Genomic DNA, 24,006 nt, shown 5'->3' on the forward strand with positions numbered 1-24,006 from the left:
CCTATGTCCCGAGCTTTCCGCGCACCGATATCCCGAGCACAATCCTCTAACCTGAGCCTCGCTGAAAACCTAGTCACAACACATACATAACACTCTCGTTACTAACCAATTGAAATTGTACCCCAGAGCCAATCCCGTGCTCTCGGGACCTCCCGTTTCCCTACACGAGGTGGCGAAAGCATCCCCCAAGCCCCCTGGGCCAAAGCCCTAAAAACTCAAAAACCCACATCCTGAAAGTGGCCTAGTGCTGCGGCACAGCCGTATAGGGACTGCGGCGACCAGAATGGTTCCCATATCCTGATTCAACCTAGCACCACGGCACGGAAGAACAGGGCCGCGGTGCTCATACTCGAGCCCAGAAAACTGGGTTTTTCCCAACATTTCTCCCGAGCCAAAACTCATCCAAATCATCACCAAAGTACACCTAAGTCCCAATTCGGCCTAAAAACCCCAAATAAACAGTATAGCAACCCATAAACACCAGAAACACACTCAAATACACAATCAAACCCAAGAATCACCTAGTGGTTTAAAACTCCACAAACTTAAACCACACTTTACAAAACTTAAACCACAAACGAGAAAACTTAAACCATATCAGAATATAAACCTCAGAAATGCGTGGAATTCTTACCTCAAGCAGGAGTTCGACCTTGAGCTACTTTGAAGTCCAACTTCAAGCTTAAATCATTTGATTCCCAAGCTGAATTTGACTCCAATAATCCACAAGACAAAACACAATTCAGCTCTTAAACCATAACATTCTTTGCTGAATTCCACAAGATAACCACTTAAAATCCTTACCTCAAATATGTAGAACAACCTCTAGCTTCCTTGGATTGATTCTCCACTTGATCCCACAAAAATCAGAGGTCCTTCCTTTTTGGTTTATGGTTCTCTCTAGAGTTCCCAAAAATAACCCATGTTTAAGCCAAAAATGAGAGAAACGTACCAAACCTTTCCTCAGCCAAAGCCTATCTACTAACTAAGCCAAAAGACCCAATTGCCCTCCCTTCTAACTTAGATTCTAACTAATCCTCATGGGCAGCCTAGACTTTTCCTTATCCTCTTGCAAGAATGCCACATTTCCACTTATAACAACTATCCCCAAGAGTTACCTATAGTTACCCAAGTTACCAAAGTTCCACTAACCACCAATTATTCTCACCCGTGCTTATCTGGCTAAACTGTTCCCTAGGACTGTCTCGGATCATGCAACACAATTATATCACCACTCACACGTGGTATCAATCACAATATGTATACAAATATTGCATTTATGCCCTCAGCGGGTTAAAATTACAAATATACCCCTAACAACCAAATGGGGCCCACATGCATATTTAATTCACCTAAACATGCATTTCTAATCACATACTTATCAAATTAACAAATTAATACAATATATGAATTATTTCCCTCCAGGAACGCTAATCAAGGCCCTAAGCCTTATTAGCAAATTTGGGACGCTATAGTGAGGGCACTAATTTAACAGATCTTTGAATATTTCCCAAACTTGATAGAAAGTTTCATTATCTTTTTGGGAAAATGTGGAAATCTGTCGTCTTAGACTGTTGGTATTATGGCTAGGGAAGTGTTTCAAAAAAAAAATTTTGGTCATTTCCTCCCATGTTCAAATAGACCTAGGTCTCAAATAATATAACCAGCTTTTGGTTTTGTCCTTCAAGGAGAAGGGAAAGAACTTTAGTCACACATAATCGACATTTTCAACTCGGTTATAGAGCGTGGTCACTACCTCCTCAAATTCTCGAATATGCACGTATGGACTTTTGTTTTCCATTCCATGAAATGTGGGCAAGAGTTGAATCATGCCATGTTTAAAGTCTAATGCGGTCATATTAGGAGGGAATTTAATGCATGAAGGCATGGATGTGCGAGTAGGATGGAGGTAGTCATTGAGAGTTCTTGGTTGGATTTCATCATTGTGAGGCATTGAAAATGAATTATTACCAACTAAGGTGTGTGGAGAAGCAGGAATGGTGGAAGGGGTTTCAGAAGGAGTAATGGATGAATTGGAAGAAGTTTCACTAGAAGCTTCGTGATGATTCATTAACTCTTAGAAATGAGAATTAAATTTATTTTATGTTTTTTTTATTTTTTTTAAACTTGTCCCCAGGTAGAGTTGGAGGTTTTAGGGGGATCTCCAACGCCTTACTAGAACTCCTTGAGGTTACTGAGTAAGTATGGAGGATCACAAGTTAAACCTTTTCGACCAAATAATCTTTAAGCACAGTAAAATTGCTTATTTTGACATAATAAGCTTGGTTTTCTTATAGTAATAAGTTTAAAAATGTAATAGTGCAAAGGTGTACGCTCGAAATGTTCCCAGGACGATTGGAAATGTTGCCAATGTACTGCTTTAGACCCACACTTGTCTGAGACAAAACTCCCCAATGTTCCCAGGTAAGTGTGGAGGGTAACACTATCACAAATTTTATTTAACAACCAATCTTTCTAGACAGAACAATATCGGTTTTTACCAATTTGTAATAATACACAATTGTTCCCAATACTAAGCATTTTATGATTGAAATTTTATGAACAATTTTATACTTTTTATGCTTCTTTTTATTTATTTATTTATTTAAGGAAAACCTAAATTCTAAGGAAAACTAAGGCAAAGAAAAATAAAAGTCTAAACTAAGGAACCTAAAGCAACAAAATAATCAACACAAAAATAAAATAAAGAGAGGAAGCAATATTAATCAAGAAAGATATAATTTTTTTTAAGGAAGTAAAGATAAAACAACAATCATATTATTATTTTTTTACAAATATTTATTAAACAAAGAAAATAAAAAAATTAAGAAAAAGAAATGAAATTAGAATTAACTAAAAAAGATAATAAAATTAGATGACTAATTTTTTTATTTTTTTTGGTAACTGAAAAGAAAAAGAAAAAAAATAAATATATGTACTTATTTATATGTATGTTTATATGTATAATTTTTTTGTTTGTTTCTTTTACCATTTTTTTTTCAAATATATAACTAAATGTTTTTTTTTAAATATTCAAACTAATTAAAAGTTAGCAAATAAAAAAAATACAACACACACAAGTGGAAGAACACTATGCTAACAAAACATCCATACCAACAAAAATACAAATAAAGTTACTAACATCTTGGTAAAAGTTCTACTAAAACTCTTGAAAAACTACCTCCATGGCAACGACGTTAAAATTTGATTAACGCCCAAACGTGACTTCCACTAAGCGGTGGTTGTAGTAAAGATTGGGCGGTCGATTTTACAAAGAGGTAACTTAGAGCAAAAATATTAGTAGAAAATAAACACAAGAGGTTAGTGAAAGATAATGAAAGGGAAATGTATTTATGATTTTTGGTTTGAGAATTTGATTGTAAAATAAAGCAAATTAAAATAAGATGTAATCCAGATTAGAGAATAGAAAGGCATCAAGAGTCACACATATACATTGTTTAGCTATTTAGATCTTTGATTCATAAAATTTACACAAACAAATAGTTCACATCTCAACTACTTATTTGGATGATTTAACATTAAAGTGCATGCATGTTTCACAAAAATATATTTGAGCAAATATGTTCTTACTTTGGAAGCAATATGTTAATCTTATGAAAAATCTAAAAATGACACTATACCAATAGACCATAATGCAATAAAAGGTTGAATATAAAACTAAGAATTAATATTATTTATACTAACTTTAAATACATAGAAAAACATGAGTAATTTTATATATAATATTAGCAACAATAAATAAAGATGAAGAAGGTGATAGAAGAACATAAATTACTCAAATGTATAAACTTTAAAGACACATATATTGAATCAAAAATATAAATAACATCACTTTGCATATGAGATCATCCCTAACCTTCCAAGAAATATTAGACCATTATGCACATCATTCTCATAAAAATCCTATAAATAAATATGAGAAGAAAAGTGAGAGGAAATTTTGATATAGTTTCTTTACTCTAAGAAATTACATCCAAAACTAATGAAATGAACTCTTATTTATAGAGTCTCAAAAGGGATTAAAAAGAAAAATATAAATACAATTAGGGTTATAAATACATAAAATATAATTATATTTTAATATTAGTATTTATAGTGTTATTATGACTATTTTTGGATTTAATTCTTTTCATGAAGCTTGAGTGTGAGTAAAATAAGGGAAGATAAGTTGATGGACTGTTATTTTAACCCAAAATGATCAGAAATTGCGGTCCCCAGGCGCATTCAATCAAGAGGCGCCACGCGGGCAGCCTTTGTAACGTCCTGCATTTCGGGTACCTTTAAACGACTCGGGTCAGGATTTTTTTCCCCGAGTTAAGAATATTATTTTAAATAATATTATATTTATTTGGAATTTATTTCCATGAGTTATTGCTAGCCAAATTATGAATTTTGTAATTAAAAGTCAAGATAAGACTTTCGGTTTTGGACCGACACAAAAACCCTGATCGGGTAAAAATCTCGGAAAATAAAATGAAAAACCATGGCAAATATATTTTGGGCATAAAATACATTCATAAAAATTAAAGTTTAGTAAAAAATAATAAACCTAAGGGAAAATGAAAATTTTAGGGCATTTTGTGTTAAATGCTTAATTTTACCGAAATGAGGAATTTTATTCCATGAATGGACTTCATCCGAAATAATATCTGGAAATTTATTTTCTGTCTGTCCAGAATCAATTTTATCGAATTCGTGATCTGTTGGAATAGATGGACCAGACGTTGCAACAGTAGTATCACTGACACAAGCTTCTTCGTGTTTTTCAGTAGGTTCATCAATAAACCTATCAGTTTCTTCCTCAGTAGAAAACTCAGAAAAATCCCTGGCATCATCAATAACAACGTTAGCCGACTCCATTACAGTTTGGGTTCTCATGTTATACACACGATAAGCCCTACTGTTAGTGGAGTATCAAATAAAAACACATTCATCACTCCTAGAATCAAATTTACCAAGATTTTATCTATCTCTCAAAATGTAACAAACACATCCAAAATCATGAAAGTAAGCCACACTTGGTTTCTTACCTTTTCAAATTGCATAAGATGTTTTAGATGTACCTGGATGGAGAAAAACACGATTTATGATATAGCAAGCAGTGTTAATTGCTTCTGCCCATAACCGTTTGGTCAATTTTTTGCTAATTAGCATTACTCTAGCCATTTCTTGAAGAGTGTGGTTTTTCCTTTCTACAACTCCATTCTGTTGAGGAGTTTTGAGAGCTGAAAACTCATGAGAAATACCTGCAGACTTACAAAAATCATCATAGACAGAATTCTCAAACTCTTTACCATGATCACTTCTTATACGAACAATTTTTCCAATGTTGCAATCTTTTTCAACTTTTATTTTCAAGCAAAGAGTTTTAAATGCATCAAAAGTATCAGATTTTTCTTTCAAGAAATCCACCCAAGTATATCTAGAAAAATCATCCACACAAACAAAAATATACCTTTTCCCATTTAAACTCTCAATTTGAATTGGACCCATAAGATCCATGTGAAGCAATTCTAAAACTTTCGAAGTGTTTATGTCAGAAATACATTTATGTGTAATTTTTAATTGCTTGCCAAGTTGACAACTCTTGCACTTTCCATCAGATTCGTTACCTAGCTTAGGTAAACCACGAACAATCCTTGCATGTGAAATTTTTTTCAAGGCTTTGAAATTTACGTGACCAATTTTAGCATGCTACACATCAGTGTTATTTCTCACAACAGATTGACACATAATAGAAGGCAAAAGAGTATAGCAATTGTCATTAGATCTAAAACCTTCAAGAACATTCTCACCATTCTTGTTTAAAACAAAACAATTCTCTTTATCAAAGTTAACAGTATAACCTTGATCACAAATTTGACTTATGCTAAGCAAGTTAGCTTTAAGTCCTTCCACAAGTAACACTCTTTTGATTTTAGGTAACCCTTCAAAGTTAAGAGTACTCATTCCAAGAACATTACCTTAAATTCCATTCCCAAAAGTAACAGATCCACAATGATAGGTTTTATGTCTGTAAGAATAGACCTGTCACCTGTCATATGTCTTGAGCAACCACTGTCAAAATACCAAAAATATGAAGAAGCAGATCTATCATATTTACTAGTAAAACCAGCAAAACAATTATTCTTTTTTATGCATATTTTCCTTGATTGAACATTATTCTTTTTTACTCTTTTGAAATTATCAAAATAATTGAATTTATCAAAATATTCATTTTTGGCAAAATTCATTAGAGTAAAATACTTAGGTCGAATATGACCCTTCCTACCACAAAAATGACAGATTGGAATGAATTTTTCAAACTTACCATTGGATTTACCTGCTGACTGTGTCCTTTATGTTGGAACAATCTGAGTACTGGATACAACAGATTTCAGTGAGGATGACACAGGAACATCAAACGATAGCATCCCACCCGAGATAAAGACAGTTTTCTTTGATTTTTGAGAACTTGAAGTACCAAGTCCCACATGACTTCTTTGACCTGCATTCTGTATATTCTCAAAAACAGTTGAACCGAGATTAAGCATTCTAACACTTTTCTCAAGAGTATCTAAATCTTTAGACAACTTATTAATTTCAAAATTTTTTGAAATTATTTCTTTTTCAAAATTTTCATTTAAGTCAGTAAGTTGTTTAATTTCAAAGGATAATTCTTTATTTTTGCTTACCAATGACCGATTTTCAGAACGCACTTTCACCCATGAACCATACATCTTTTTGTAAGATTCACTCAAAGACTCATCATTCAATTCAGACTCATCACTATCCGAATTTTCTTCATCTTTTGTAACATTATTCAAGCAAACAATTTTTTCATTTTCAGATTTAGAAACAGGTAAAATAGAAGTGAAAGCGACATTACCTTCCTCATCTTCACTACTTTCTGAGTCATTATCACTCCAAGTAGTAATCATACATTTTTTGTTCTTTTTCAAGGTGTTTGCACATTCAGACTGGATGTGGCCAAATCCTTCACATTCCCTGCACTGAATACCCTTTTTATTAGTTTGAAAATGATTAAGAGAAGAATGATTACCTTTTGACAGCTTTCCATTGAACTTATTATTTCCTATCTTTTTCATATATTTTTGTAAATTATTTGCAAGCATTGCCATTTCATTATCACCATCTTCATCATCTGACACTTCTTTTTCAGTACTTTTGAAAGCTATGGTTTTCTCTTTCTCTTTGGAAGTACTTGGCTTGTCTTTTTGATGAATCTTTTGATTTAACTCAAAGGTATGAAGTGACCCCATCAATTCTTCTACTTTCATAGTACTAAAGTTTTTTGCCTCTTCCAATGCAGTGAGCTTAACATTGAACCTGTCAGGAGGAACTCGAACGATTTTGCTAACAAGAACAGAATCAGCAAGTTTCTCAGCAAGTGCAAAATACTCATTAGAAATATCAGATAATCTCTCATAAAATTCAGATAGTGTTCCAGAATCAGACATCCTAAGGTCATCAAACCTAGTTTGTAACATAATAAATCTAGACCTTTTAACATCTACAGTTCCTTTAAACTGAGTTTGAAGAATTGTCCAAGCATCTTTAGCCGAGACACATGTGGAAACAAGTTTTATAAAACTTTCACCAACACCATTAAATATGGTGTGAAGAGCTTTATTATTATAACTAGATAATTTTTCTTCTTCTGTATCCCAAATAAGTTCAGATTTTACAATTGTGCTTCCATCTTCACCTTTTTCAGTAGGAGGTGACCATCCAGAAAAAATTTCTCTCCATGCTTTTCTCATCTTTAGATTTTATGAAAGCTCTCATCCTAACTTTCCAATATGGATAGTTTGAGTCATTAAGCAATGGAGGTCGAGACACTGAACTACCTTCTGCAAAGAAAGACATTTCACACGAAACAAATCAAACGGAAAATAACCACAAGATCTCACTAAGAGTTTAGTGAACCGCTCTGATACCAATTGAAATTTTGTTTTTTATGATTACCAACTTAATTATTCAATTTAAATAATTAATTGTTGAGCTGTTACAGAAATGTTTAAACAGACACAGAGACTGTTTGAACAGAAACCAGATATGTTTAAACAATTTATCACGAGAAGATAAAAATGAACATAAGGTAAAGAACACACGAAATTATACGTAGTATCAGCAATCTTTGCAGATTGCTACTAGTCCACGGGGCCACGCCCAGAGAATGAAATTTATTAGAAGAATATCTAAACGATTACAAAACCAAATTGACTTATACAAATAAAGACTCTCTCTTGAATTTTTCGCAACTGTTGTAATCTAAACTCCTAATCAAATTTATGAAGTGCTAAGATCTTGAACTCCCTTCAAATCATAACACTTGCACTTTTCCTCCCGAAAAGTGACTCACGAACAAGACTTCTCCCGAAGCTTGATGAACAATGTCCAAGTGTGTTCTACCTGCACAAGTAGCACAAAGAAAATAATATCGAAGTACACTGTAATAAATCATTAAGAACTTGCTGGACTCAAGTTCTTCACATAATAAAAAGTCTCTCTAAAACTTGAAAATATTTGAAAAATAATACACCAAGAAAGATGATAAAAAACCAACGACCTAAGGATGATTATATACCCTTTAGAATCCCTTTAGGTCATGGAAAACAAATTAGAAACCAATCAGCCAATAAATGGAAAATCTTCCCAAGCAGGAAAGTTATAATCTGTTCAAACAGAATGGCAATCCGTTCAAACAGATTCATTGAACCTAGACAGTTTTTAAACCCAGTTTCCTTAAATAAATAAGGAAACAATCTATACATTATCTCTGCAAGCTGTACACGGTTTCTGGACAACCAAATCAGATCAATAATTAAATACCAATAATTTCCATATATACAAAAGTTAAGACAAGATAATATTTTATAGGAAATTATATATTTATTCTATTAACATATATAGACTAATCTAATTTTAGAAAAAATTTCTCAACAAAATAGGAAACTACAAATTTCGAAAATACTTCTTTAATTAATTTTGTCAATTTTGTCAAATATGCCAATAAAGGATTTTACAACTTCTTTCTAAGAACTATTTTTATAGACTCAATTAGGAAATTTAATTTAATTAAAAAATCAATAAAATAATAGCCAATTTGAAGCCCTAGGTCGAAATTATCATGGGCTTTAGGCCCGTGAAATTTCTCATTTGATTATAAGCTCATTGGACTTAAAATCAAGGCCAGCATTATTTTCTATTGATTTAATTAATTAAATAATTATTTAAATCCTTTATCAAATTAATTATTTATAATTTGAACATTGATTTAAACTTATTTATTAATTTAGATACTAATTTATCTTAATTAATAAATCTGCCATAATTTCTCTTTTCTTCTCTAAATTACATTACTCTTTGAAACTATCTAAAATTGACCTGGTAAACTTTGATAATTCTAATTGATAGTTAAATCAATTAATTGAGACTATCTAGATGATTTTATCCAATGTACAATGGGGACCACGGGCCTATGAAATCAAGCTCCAATAAGTTATCATAAATCTAACAAATAAATTTACTAACTTATTAATTCCTCGTAACTCTACTATAGACTCGGAATTGCACTCTTGAATTCATAGAACACTCTATAAAAAAATATAGATACGCTATTAATTATCCATTGTTACAACCATAATTGTCACTCAATCCTCTATAGACGGTCTACAATGAGATAGGACTAAAATACCAGTTTACCTCTCATTGTATTTTATCCTTAAAACACTTAGTTCCTTGTAAATGATATTTCAGTAAACTAATTTAATTACTGAAATGAGATCTCTATCATTTAACACCTTGAACCAAACTAAAAGGAAACCATCGTTTCACTTCTTCATCAGAAGATATAGATGTTCATATCTATGATTAACACTCCCACTCAATTATACTACCGAGTTCCCAAGATGCAAGTATGGGCTGGTCCGTAGGGTAAGCTGGTAACGAACAAGTCAAAGAACTCAAATAATACAATCAGTTAGAATACTAGCCACTCAGAATTGAGATTGAATTGACCTATGATCAATTGTATGATATGACTAGAATAGATAATAACGGTATGTTTACTTATCTTATCAACTGTCAATATTGGTCATGTCCGATGTAACAAATACATCCGATCTTATCTACTTCGTTAATGTTCTGGAAAGAACATAACACTACAATGTGTAAGTAGATCATACGTAGATTGGCAAGTCAATGTAAATCTTGTGCACTGACTAATCTTAGGACTAACTTATTGTAATGCCCAAATTTCCTAATAAGGTTTAGGACCTTGATTAGGAGGCCGGGAGGGCCATAATTGATTTATTATAGTATTTAATGATTATATGCATGTTTATGTGAATTATATTATTATATGATGGTGAATGCATGCATATGTGAGTATTTATTATAATAAGGGTATTTTGGTAATTTGGCCACTGTGGGCGTAAATGTATATTTTGGGTGCATGGTTGTGATTAATTAATATAGCCACATTATAAGGTGGATTGGTTCGAGCTATTCGACATGAGACGATCATGAGATGTAAGTGTTCGGTCTAGTCATAACGAGTTTAAGTTCGGGGCTCGGGGTGAGTCTCGGGGTGATATTAATGATTATAGCGTTACCGGGGATTTTAGGGTAACGGGATATGAATTATTGGAATTTGAGAATATTGAGATTAGCGAGAATTGGGAAGCGTTAATTATGATTAACGGGATAAGTGGAAAGTACCAATTCTACCCTTGAATTGGTTTTAGAGGCTTTAGATGACACAAGGGTAATTTGGTCATTTAGGGGTGGATATATATGACCCTAGTGGCTGTTGGCTGTAGAAAGTGGTAGATTAAAACAGAACAAAACAGAGTTCTCCTCTTCTTTCCTTCCCGTACACTTTCCTCCCTTCTCTCTCCTTTGGTGTTCTTGAGTTCTAGGAGAGGTTTCAAGCTAGGAAATCAAAGGTGGCAGCTAGGGGACTTGTTTCAGCCATTAAAGGGGATTCAAAACTGTGTTTGAGGTGAGCTTTAGCCTTTGGTTTCAGGTGTTACTCTATTTTCCCTTTTAGTTTTCAGTTCATGGTTTTTATGTGGGAAAAGGGAATCAAAGGGAGTTTTTGTGTTGGTTTGATTGGGATTTGATGAGGGTGAGCTATGGGTGTTATTTGGGGGTTTAATTGTGTGTTTGAAGGAGGATTAGAGATGGTTTGAAGGACTGGTTTGAGAGGAAAGAACACAGGGGAAAATTGGGTTCGTGCGTGGGTGTTTTGGCTGTTCTGGGCTGGGTGCCGCGGCGCAGCTGTGGTGCGCCGCGGCCCTTGGCGTCTAGCAGGGGGGAGCCTTTCTGTTTGAAGGCGCGCCGCGACGCAGCAGGGGAGGGCCGCGGCCCTTAAGGCCAATTTTGCTAAAATGTGGTTTTTAGCTTGGGGATTCAAACCATAGGCCTCGGGGTTGGACCTAGTACCCGGTTGAGTAGTATTTGATGTCTCGGGGGCTGGGATTTGGTTTGGGAACCCTCAGTGATCATTTTTATTGATGATACCTTATATTTGGTTATGACTAGGTGACTGCTAAAGGACTAAAGGTTGATCGTTCTCAAGGGTCGTTCTTTAAATCGTTCTAGCTCGACTTTGAGGTAAGAAAACTGCACCCTGTGTATATATGACATGCATGGCTATTATGATGCATGTTGGTTGATCACTGAGTATGACATGCGTGGTTATTATTGATGCATGTCGGTTGATTATTATGTATGACATGCATGGCTATTCTTGATGCATGTTAGTTGACTATTAAACGTGACATGCATGGCTGTTATTGGTGCGTGTTGGATTGTTGAATATATTGCATATGATGCATAAGAAACATGTGATTAGGACATACTTTGTATACTGGGTGCGATATCATTCAGAGCTTGAGCCTCTGTGCTAATGCATAGTCCTAATCGTATTAATATCTGTTAAGTAAGCATGCTGAATACCTTGTTTATGGATATTGAACATGTGATATATGTTTGGTGGCATGGCTTACCTGTGTATGGCGCTGACTTATTAGTCAGAATCGACAATGGTGTCAGATTCATCTGTGAAGCTTTGACTTATCAGTTAAGTTCACCACGGGCTGAGCACTGGTCGCGTTTTACCGACCCAAGGGTCAGAAGTGGCAGTGCGTTGTGAACGCTGGGCCGATTAAAGACTAGATCTAATCAAGGTCGGCATTGAATGACTCATATGGGGTATTAATGCTGGACCGACCGGAAGGTCAATGAGAACTATAAGCGCTTGCCTGGTCTAAGACCAGATGATTTCAACCAAGGTATATGACCCCGGTGACCGTTTGTCACATGGCTAAGGGACGTTGTCCATAGTTTCGACTCTAGAGTCGTGAGGAAGGTTATGTTGGTGACTAATCACCTTGCACCTGTCCTAATCGAGCTTATGAAAGAATCACTTATCAGTTGATCCCTGGTGACCCTATCATCACATGGCTAGAGGGAGCGATGCTCATTATTGTGACTTTTGGCTATTGTCACCTATCTGTATGGACCGTTGGTTCCGAATGGTTGCTATGGTTATAGTTGATATTATATCATGTTATATTGTGTTTCTTGCTGGGCTTCGGCTCACAGGTGCTACGTGGTGCAGGTAAAGGCAAGAGGAAGCTGGACCATCCTTGAGTTGAAGAGCTTAGGTGATGACGTGTACATATGCAGCTGCTTGTCCGTCACGGCCGAGGTTTAAAGTGGAACTAGGGTTGAACCCCGTTTTGCCGCTTAGAACAGCCTGCTGTAAATTTTTTCTGTAATAGACTCTGAAACTTTATTTTCGGGATCCCAATGTATGTATTAAACGTTCTAGTGAAACGTTACATCTTAACCGAAGTTTTTAATCCCTAAACCGCTAGTCATAGTTCACGATTTTGGCCAAATGACTCGATTAGCGAGTTTAGCACTGTTTACAAGGCACACCGTAACGGTCCCTGGAGTTTGGGGCGTTACACTTATTTTGAACATATAATCATATTTACATTCCACTGTGATTACATCACTATAAATATGATTAGCTATATGCTCGGGATTTAATAGAAGTTTATATTAAACAAATAATCTTGAAAATAAAATATGTGAGCAAAGTGATTGACCAAGTCAAAAAAATGATTTTTATTCTTTTATTGATAATAAAATGAGATTACAAATAATTTGAGTTTTAATTAGGGCATAAAATCCCACAATATACGCTTTGGTCATCCTTCTTTGCTTATCACGAATAAGCTCAATAAAAAGTTTTCTTGTTCATTTCAGCAACATAATTCTTCAATATGCTCTATATGTTCTCTTGCCAAGCGAAAACGACTTCCATTTCAATCTCAAAACCATTTTTCTACTGCTGTGTTTGATCTCATCCACTTAGATATTTGGGGTCCTTTTCATATGCCAAGTATAGAAGGCTACAAGTATTTTTTAACAATTGTAGATGACAAATCAAGATATACATGGACTTATATGCTAATGAACAAATCTGATGTGAAAGATATTACTCCACATTTTTTTCACCTCATTCAAACTCAATTTTCTACAACCATTAAATTTTTCGGAAGTGATAATGCCCCTGAACTAAATCTTGTTGCATTTTATGCCACAAATGGTATCATTCAACACCACTCTTGTGTTGATAGACCCCAACAAAACTCAGTTGTTGAAAGGAAACATCAACACCTTTTAAATGTGGCAAGAGCACTCATCTTTCGATCTCATTTGCCTCTTGTTTATTGGGCTTATTTAATCAAAACAGCCACTTACCTCATTAATCACACACCCTCCATACTTCTTAAAGAAAAAATATCATTTGAAGTTCTTTTTCAAAAAGAACAAAATTATACACACTTAAGAAGTTTTGGGTGCTTAGTTTATGCATCTACTTTAGACAAACATAGACATAAATTCTCCCAAAGATCAAGAGCCTACGTCTTCATTGGCTACCTCGAGGGTATGAAAGCCTATTCTCTTTTTGTTATTACCACAAATCAAATAATACATTCTAGGGATGTCATATTTCATGAAACAACTTTCCCTTTTGTTCACTCCCTTTCTCATGAAATTCTAAACAATTTCTTCCCTCAAAACATATAACCTACTGCCAAATCTATTTCAAATTTGGAGAGCTCAAAATATACAACCTTATTTCCTTCACATGATACCAATAATGATACTCTTCAACATGCTCCTACTGCAATCACCAGAGCTGATCGACAATCAGTAGCCCCATCTCATTTCGAAGACTACAATTGTCAATCATATACTTCTTCAACTCCACCTTTCAAAGTTGTCATACTTGCAGCCAATACATATTCAAAACCTCAAAATATTTCTGAGGCATCTAAACATCCTAAATGGCAACAAGCCATGAAAACTGAATTGGATGCCTTAGAAGCTAACAAAACTTGGATTATAACATCTCTTCCTCCTGAATATAACAGTAGCATGCAAATGGGTCTACAAAATAAAATATAAACCCAATGGTATTATTTATCATTATGAAGCTCGACTCGTTGCCAAAGGCTATACACAAAAGCATGGCATTGATTACACTCACACTTATGCTCATGTTGCAAAGTTTAACACTCTTAAAATTCTCTTAGCACTTGCTGCAATGAAACAATGGTCCTTACATCAAATGGACATTGATAATGCCTTCCTCCATGGTGACCTCAATGAGGATGTTTACATGACTATTCCCAAAGGTTACCCCAACATAACTTCCCTACCCAAAAAATCAGTTTGCAAACTACAAAAGAGTCTTTATGGACTCAAACAAGCATCAAAGCAATGGTATGATAAGCTTAGTCACGCTCTATTACAACAAGGTTTCTTTCAATCTCCTTCATATCATTCCTTATTCATTAGGAACAAAAAAGGGACTTTTTGGCATTATTATTATATGTTGATGACATTTTGATTGCTAGCAATAATGACATAGCCATTCAAGAGTTTAAACACTCTTTGAATTCAAAATTCAAACTCAAGGATCTAGGCCCTCTTAGGTTCTTCCTTGGACTTGAAATTGGTTGCACCAATAAAGGTATTTATGTTTCTAAAAGGCCTTTTGTTTTACAAATTCTAAATGACACTGGATATCTTCGTACCAAACCAATTTCAACACCAATAAAACCTAATCTCAAACATAGCACTGGGTGATGAGTTACCAAATCCCACTACTTACTGAAGTCTCATTGGTAAGCTAATCTATTTACCTATAACTTGGTCAGATATCTCCTTTGTCATGAAACACTTAAGCCAATACCTTGCTTCTCCTAGAGTTCCCCACTTGTTGGCAGCTCAACGAATACTTCTATACCTCAAACGTACTCCTAGTCAAAGACTTTTTTTTCTCTTCCAACAATATTGACCTCCATCTCAAATCCTTTGCTGATGCTGATTAGGGAAGTTGTCAAGACACTAGACGCCCTGTTTCTGGTTATTGTGTTTTTTTAGGCCACTCCTTAATCTCTTGGCAGTCAAAGAAACAAACCATAGTCTCTCGTTCATCTGCTGAAGTGGACTACCGCGCCATGGAAAATGCCACATGTGAAATTACTTGGGTTCTCGCCATACTAAAAGATCTTGGCATTCAAGATCCTCTACCAAAAACCATGTATTGCAACAACAATGTTTCTGTTCACTTATTTGAAAATCCAATTTTCCATGAGCGCACCAAACAAGTCGACATAGACTGCCACATCGTATGAGAGAAAGTTACACAAGGAGTACTCAAGATGAGTCATGTCCCTTCCAAGAGCAACCTAGCCGATATCTTCACCAAAGCTTTATTCCCTAGTTCTTTTCATGATATTGTAACCAAGATGGGTGTAAAAAATTGATACACTCCATTTTGAGGGGAGATATTAGATTTTAAGTTAGTTATTTATCCCTAACTATATTCTATTATTTTCTCTAACAAGTTTAGCTAGGTTGTTACTTAGGGAATTTTGGTGTGTTACACCTTCTTGTAACTAAGATGCCTATTTAAGGCACTTCTCTCCTATACAAACAAATACATTTTTGCTCATTCTGAATATAGAAATATCCTCTGTGTTTACCAACTATTATAAGTCTTGTATAAGATATTTGGAAAAATGTAGGTGCTATGGGAAACTTATTCAAAATCTTTCCGGTCTGAAAAACCTCATAAATATTATCTATCCTTAAAAAATTTACATATAATTATGATCCGATTACCTTAAAAAGATTTAAAAGTATTTTAACATTCTCCATACATGAAATGTGATACAAGGTAATTTTAAAACCATTTGTCACATGTTTGTTGTTTTTTCTTTTGAAAAAAAAAATACTAATGTTAAGGTACACCACGACATATTAATGTATATATAGAATCTACATAAAAATTTAGTAATTGACTTATAACAAGGGAATATTTTTACAAAAAATACATAAACAGGAAAAATAATTCTTTATGTAAAATATGTTGGAAAGTTAAAGTAACATTTTATTGAGACTCACTTGTCATTAGTAAGATCTCTTTAAAGATTTGTGTTCTTCTCCTGAGTACATAAAAATCAAGTGTTAATATGTTCAAAAAGGTTATAGAGTGAATGAGAAAATTTTCACCCGAAGTAGGCAAGATGATAAGGAAAAATAATGGGATTTGTGTTAGTCCCACACATAACTTTGAGTACCCTTTCAAATGGGTATATATATATAATTTCATATCCTTAGCTTGGTAAGTTGATAAGAAAGGAGCCTCTTTCTTGAGCACATAGGAGGTGCAAATTATTGTGAATGGAGCAAAAACACATGCATCTTAGACATTAATCAGCCCGTTGGGAGTAGAAGCAAATTGCTTAGCTACTGCTCATAGACCGTTTTATCATGGGAGACAAATGTCTTAACTGTTTTAAGGACTGATATTTATAATACATGTACTTTCTTTTATTTTAATATAATTGTAGTCTTTTCATCTCTATTTCTCACAATATATGTTTATGGTTATTGTCAATTTATTTTATTTATAAGCAATATCACATGCTTATTTTCCAACAAAATATATATCATCAGTGAGAAAATTGCCAACTTTTGTGAATTTGTGAAGGGTTGAGAAAATTTTTCCCACAAATGTCACTAATATATTTTTTTTGACAAACACTAATGGTTAAATTTTGTGGTAAATAAGAAAATGCCTCTAATTTTTTAAATGGAGTAAAATAGTCTAATTATAAATATTAGTTAAATATATTCTATATTTTTACATTGTTGTTATATCTATTTTATATTGAGATGTATGTTAATTTGGTTAAGATATATGATTTTCTTCTTCGAAAATATTATTTTAAAGATTTATTTCTTGCTTGACGGTTAATGGTAGGGAAATTTCATGGTATATGTATCCTAAAATGTTGAAATTTTTTAATATGCCAACATAAATACTCCTCCCATAAATGTGCTCCTGACCTTATTTTGGACAAAAATGTCCATTTCATTGAAAATTTCCCGTTGCTAATGTGTCACCCAAAAAATGGCTTGATGACATGGCAAGGAATTAAGACACGTGGTAGCACAAACGACGTCCTAGTCAGCCAGAGTCTGGTTGACCCTCGACCAAGAAACAAGGAAAGGGTTTAGGGAGTCTTTTTGTCTCCTAAGTTAGATTTATTCAAATGCTCTTCAAGCAATTGTTCACCAGGTTGGTCGATGCATACTCGACCAGGGCTGGTCAAAAAATACGCAAAAGATGCTTAGAGTTAGTTAAAACTAAATATTTATTAGATCTTTAGTTATCTTGTATTATTTTATAAACATATATTACATGAATCGTGTAAGGCCCAAGACTCATTTATGTACACTCCTAAGCCTAAAAATAGAGGTCGTAGTGAATTGTTATTTCTTACGTTGTAATTCTTTAATCTAGAGAGAATTCATTATTTCAAGTGCTTTTATACAGTTCTTGTATTCTCTCAAACTCATGAAACTCATTTGATCCTATTCATCTGATCGGGGGTTTGGGATTTCTACATAAATAAAAGTACTAAATTGGACGTGGGCTATTACCATTCTAGGGTCGAACCACTATAAAATTCATGTGTCGTTTATAATTTTAAAGTTCAGTTCTCATTTTATATCGTTTAGTTGACTCAGTGTCATTGGCCAAATTGTTGGTCAACAGTTAACATCTAACACACTTCCTTCTTTCTCTCTCCCTTCTCCATCCACTAACGCACCCCACCTGCTAAAAATTGCAGTACCTATTGTCTATAAGTCGAAGCATACTCAACTCAACGCATCATTGTGTTTTGGTTGGATCTAATAGTAACATTTACTCTGAAGAAATTATCATCCTTTCCGTTTTTCAAGAGAAAAATTCATGAGTAAGTATTCTCTCATTCTATCTACTTATGAATATGCGATGCCATAGTTATATACTAGTTTCGAACTGTTCTGGTGTTAATTGTGGTATTTTTTTTCTGAATTTTTTATTTGTTCTTCAGATTTGAAAGATATGCCAATATTTATGTTTAACGATGGAAATGCAATGCCAATTTGATGAAAATGTGATGTTATAACGTTAAGTTGCTAGATAGCCTCTGAGAAGCAACGTAGAATGCTAGCGATGCCAAATCGATGCTCATAGGATGCAATGCCGATGCTAAAACGAGAATAGAATGTGGCAGTTATTTGTGATGCATTATCGATGGTATTGTGATGTTGTGACGATGCGCTTTAAGTTGGTATGAGCATCATAACGGCATCGTACTACCATCACAATACATGCCACCATTCTATTCTTGCCTTAGCATCGTCATTGCATCGCATGAGCATCGTCACGACATCGCTAGCCTTCTATCAGTTTCGATGCCATTGAAAATAGCATCGCATAAGCATTGTTTTTGCAAGTAGTAGCTGGTTACCATCGTTGGCCATCGTAAAGCATCAAATTCAATATACTTTTTTTTAAGCTTTTATTTTGTGTAAATTCGCATGATCCAGAGTTAATATAATTGTTTCTTACAATGATGTTTGGGAATAGAAAGGAGAGAAATGAAATTTCAAAGGTGGTTTGAACACTATAATTCACATACCAATTGATGTTGGTTACACAGAATTATTTGAGAAGTTGTCTTCAAAGCTGAAAGTGAATAAGTCATTGTTTGACTTAAAGTTGGAAGTTTCGTTTACATGCAATGATTTTTTCTTAGATCTCATTGAAATCATGGATGATGAAGGAGTGAATGCTCTTATTTTAGACAATTCCAGGTCCTTAAAACATCGGGTTCCTTTATACGTCACTTCGATTGCAAAGGACATTGCTTTTCTTGATCCATCTCCTAGAGGAAGTGTTAGCACAGATTATCATGATCAATCTTGCACGGTGGTTCCACAAATAGCTCCTGACACAAGTGTATGCATCGAAGGTCCTAGTCAGAATGAAACTTTTTTTCCCCAAACAAATGGCCTATATGATGATGGGTATGAGTACGAGTCTTATGTCAATGACGATCCAGTTGCCCATTTGGGTGTTGATGATGAAAGAGTTAAGGGGTGCAGTAGTTCTTATGATAATTCTAAGGACCGGTTAGCCATGCTACATGTGGAGCAAGTGGAAAATGTTCATTTATGACCCAAACCAAGACTTCAAGAAAGCCAAGGATACAAGACTCTTGGCTCAGAGAGTAGTCTTCCACAAACACAGGATGATGGAAAAAGATAGAATTCTTCGACATATAATGTTGAAGATATATCATGCCTTGCTTATGTTATCCCCACGTCATCTGCAGTAAGTTGTGGAGTAATAGAAGTTGGGAAGGTTTTTGAGAACAAGTTGGAGTTGAAGACGAAGGCTCACTTGTATGCAATGAAGCAGAACTTTGAGTTTGTGGTGAAGAAGTCAAGTAGTGAAGTTTGGTATATCACCTGCAAGGATCCTGATTGTGGGTGGATATTTAAGGGGAAATACAATGCCTAAATCTGATATGTTCGAGATAACTCGTTTTACCAATAAACACACTTGCTCGCTTGAACTCCGACATAAAGGCCACCGCCAAGATGCACCTTGGGTTATATTGGGCATTGCATAAAGAGAAAATATCAAACTGGATCAAATGCGTACATGGAAAATAACATAAGAGAAGACATAAAGAATGATTATGGCATTGACCTGACATATGGAAAAGCTTGGAGATGTCGAGAGAAGGATCTTACGTATGTCAGGGGGACACTTGAAGCGTCCTACCAAAAGTTATTGTCATACATGTTCACACTCAAACAAAAAAATCCTGGTATGTTGACAGATTTTGTCACTGAGGATGATCAGTTCAAATATTGTTTTTTCTCACTCGGAGTTAGTAGAAGAGGGTTTCATACATGTCATCTTGTCTTATGTGTGGAAGACATTTTCTTAAAGACAAAATGCGGTGGGAAGATGTAATGTGCAATCGCTTTGGATGCAAATAACCATCTGTATCCAATTGCATTTGAGATTGTGGATATTGAAAATCATGAATCTTGGATGTACTTCATGTCAAAGCTAAGGAGGTGATTGGGGAAGTTGAGGACTTGACTTTTGTATATGACAGGCATGCTAGTATTACACATGCCTTGGAAACTATTTTCCCAAATGCCTACCATGGTGTTTTCTACCACCACATTACTATGAACATGGTTGCTAAATTCAAGATAGATCATTGTCATAGGAGAGAAAGTCGCAAAAAAAAAAAAAACTACAACTCTTGCACCGAATTACGAGAATGATTTGGTGGACATGGCTAAAAAAGTTCGATTCTTGATTTCTTATGCAATAGGGAAGCATAAGTTCCATGTATTAGATGGTGACTTAAATGGTGAAGTCGACATCTTGAATAAGACATGCACATGTGGTGTGTTTCAGATCACTGGTATTCCATGTGTTTATGAACTATCTGAAATCCTTAAAAGAGGGGTCAACTTTTATTCTCTGTGTTCAGAATACTATAAGATTGAGACATGGAGGTCATCTTATACAAAAACTATATACCCTTATGGTAATGAGGAAGAATGGATTGTTCACATGACATCAAAACAATAAAAGTAAAAACACCCACGCAAAAAAATCATGTTGGTCATCCAAAGAAGAAACAAGGTAGGCCAAAGAAGAAACGCCATCCTTCAAGCACAAGTGGAAGTAGATCTTGTTCCATTCACCCCAAGCCTTCTTATATTTTTTTCTTGTCTCATCTCATGAACTTAAGAACGTCGTCGTCCCATGTGTATGTCTTGGGGCTCTTCTTGAAGTTGTCATATGTAATGACCCACTAATCTAGACTCTTGGACCATTATCGAACTATACATACAAATTCTTACTAAAACATACATTTTGCGAAAATACCATAATTTATTATAAACTTGTAGAAACAAAGGTTACTTTCATAAAATTAAGTAGGATATGGGTACCCATTGTCTTTAAAACAAAAATAACTTAAAGTGAAAAGAGTTACATAGAAAATGCGGAAAATACATGTAAAACCATAAAAAAAGGTAAAATGAGACTACATCCTCGAATCGAATAACGCTCGGCCCCTTGACTCCATTCACCATCGATACACATCCTCTAAGCGTCATGAATCTTACCGCCTCTAAAGCTATTTTCCTGCACATAAAACAGAAAGGAATGAGCCTAATGCCCAGCAAGGAAAATCTAACACATAATCATAAACATAAATTTCATAATAAACGTAAAGACATATCATAACACTTAATACATACACTTATTATAATGGCCATTATTACTTGGGGTCCCATAGACTAAACAAGCTTATGCCCATGAGATTAGTGGGGTCCTACTAGCTAAGTAGGCATATGCCCAAAATCTTTTTGGGGTCTTGTTAGTCAAATAGGGCATAAGCCCAAGCCTACAAACATACACATTCATAACATATCATATTTCATAACATAATACATAAGATAACATAAGCAATACACATATAGATTCTATCCTATTTTCCTTACCAAAGTTACCGGGATATGATGGACTGAGTTGGGACTTTTGGAACACTCCTAAAACCATATGAGAAAGAGTGAGTCTTATGAAGAAGAAGAAATGAAAATGAATAGGAAGACTAAACCATTGAGAGATATGCTTACCACAACTTATGTGCTTAAGAACTTGGATTCCCTAACCAAAATAAGAATGAGGTTAGGGGACTGAGTAGAAGGCTTTGAGAAAGAAAATAACATGAAACAAATGAAATAGAGTTTCGGGTTTACCTCAAAGACTTGCAAGACCAATCTAACCACAACCGAAATACTAAAGAACCTTACTTCCCAAAGTGTTTGATAAGCTAAAGATGATTAAGCTTATGACTTTCCCACCCAAGTGTTTAACTCTCACACTCTCCTAGCACTTGCAGCTTCTGAACTTAGAGTAAAAGGTGAATAATGGCTGGGTACTAGGTCCTATTTATAGAGTTTGGGAATGAAAGTATCTTGATTTTACTTGAATAAAAATAATGGCTTTTTAGGTGAAAATCATTTGAATAATCGTTCAGCAGAGGCTGAAGACTCGTTCAAAGGATGCTGGACTTATGAAGGAGTTTGAATGGCTGAAAGGAAATGAATTCAAAAACATTTGAAATTACACTGAAGGAGGCGATATATCGCCCCCTGTAGGCGATATATCGCCTGGGCCAGTATGCCCAAGGCTCCCGTGCATCGTCTCGTGTTTTCCGTATCTACGTGCTGCGATATATCGCCCCCTATAGCTGCGATATATCGGCATACGCTGATTAATTAAACACGAAATTACACATTTTTAGCTAAGTTTGAATGGAGTAAACAGCCTTGACTAAGCCCTCAACGTATTCAAAGCTGCTGACTGACCCTATAACATTCAAACTTTACTCCTTATTAAATTTAATCCTCAAAAATACTTAATCCTTAATCACCATTCATAACATGTGCTTAAAATCCTATTGGTTGATATCTAAACCTTATAGTATAATAAATATAATCCTTAATATCAGTCACATTAATAAAACCTTAGGTTAACTTAATATTCTTAACTATAGATTAAACTTAGAAAATCTATAAGTACTACTATGAGTGTCCAAATAATTCCCGGTCTGAACCAAAAATCTACAGTAACAAAGATAATACTATACATACTATAATATTGCTAAATAATTAGCTAAGTAAAGTTCTTGGACTCTACATCATATCTAGCGGGAATCACCTGCCCAAAGACAAAACCAACGATAGTGACCTTTACAGGGTACATCTTTGACAACTCAATAAGACATCTCCATATCAGATGATTTGCAGGGTCGAGGTGTTGCAAATAATAGAATTTGTTAAAATAGAAAAGTGTAATGACCCAACTGCTCTAGACTTTGGACCATTAACAAAAACTATACATAGACCCTAATCTTTAATAGAACTTACAAGTGAAAAAGATCATACTTTATTAAAACTTGTAAAAACCAATGTTTAAACTTACATAACTCAAAGCATGATATGGGATCCCATTGTTTTAAAAAGAAAACATATCTTAATTGAAATGAAAAGAAATTACATAAATAGGTGCGGAAAAATTACACATAAACCATAAATAAAAGACTACATCCTCGAAATCGAACTCTCGACTCCTTGAATCCATTCATCACCAATACACATTCTCCCAAGCATCCACGAATCTTTCCCGCCACTATAGCTATTTTCCTGCACATATAAACAAAAAGGAATGAGCCTAATGCCCAACAAGGAAAATCTACCACATAGTTCATGTACATAAATTTCATATTAAACATAAAAAACATAACATAACACTTATATCATACACATACTATAATGGTCATTATTACTTGGGGTCCCATAGAACAAACAAGTCATATGCCCATTAGATTAGTGGGGTCCTACTAGCTAAGTAGGTCATATGCCCATAATCTATTTGGGGTCTTGTTAGTCATATGGGTCATATGCCCAAGCCTACATACATACATATCATAACACATTTCATAA

At 34.5% G+C, this 24,006-nt stretch overlaps 1 protein-coding gene and 1 non-coding gene across 2 annotated transcripts; both read left to right on the top strand.

The window, feature by feature from the left end:
- Positions 1-1,466: 1,466 nt before the first annotated feature.
- LOC133780979 (small nucleolar RNA R71) lies at positions 1,467-1,573 on the top strand. The gene has a single exon (XR_009869780.1). It is a non-coding gene; the product is annotated as a small nucleolar RNA R71 (small nucleolar RNA).
- Positions 1,574-20,125: 18,552 nt separating this feature from the next.
- On the top strand, positions 20,126-21,079 carry LOC133779824 (uncharacterized). Its single transcript, XM_062219727.1, has 2 exons — positions 20,126-20,294; positions 20,817-21,079. The coding sequence occupies exons 1-2, from the start codon at positions 20,126-20,128 to the stop codon at positions 21,077-21,079; spliced, it is 432 nt and encodes a 143-aa protein (XP_062075711.1).
- Positions 21,080-24,006: the final 2,927 nt, after the last annotated feature.

This window comes from Humulus lupulus, chromosome 5 (genome assembly GCF_963169125.1).
Source record: "Humulus lupulus chromosome 5, drHumLupu1.1, whole genome shotgun sequence".
Classification (NCBI taxonomy): domain Eukaryota; kingdom Viridiplantae; phylum Streptophyta; class Magnoliopsida; order Rosales; family Cannabaceae; genus Humulus; species Humulus lupulus.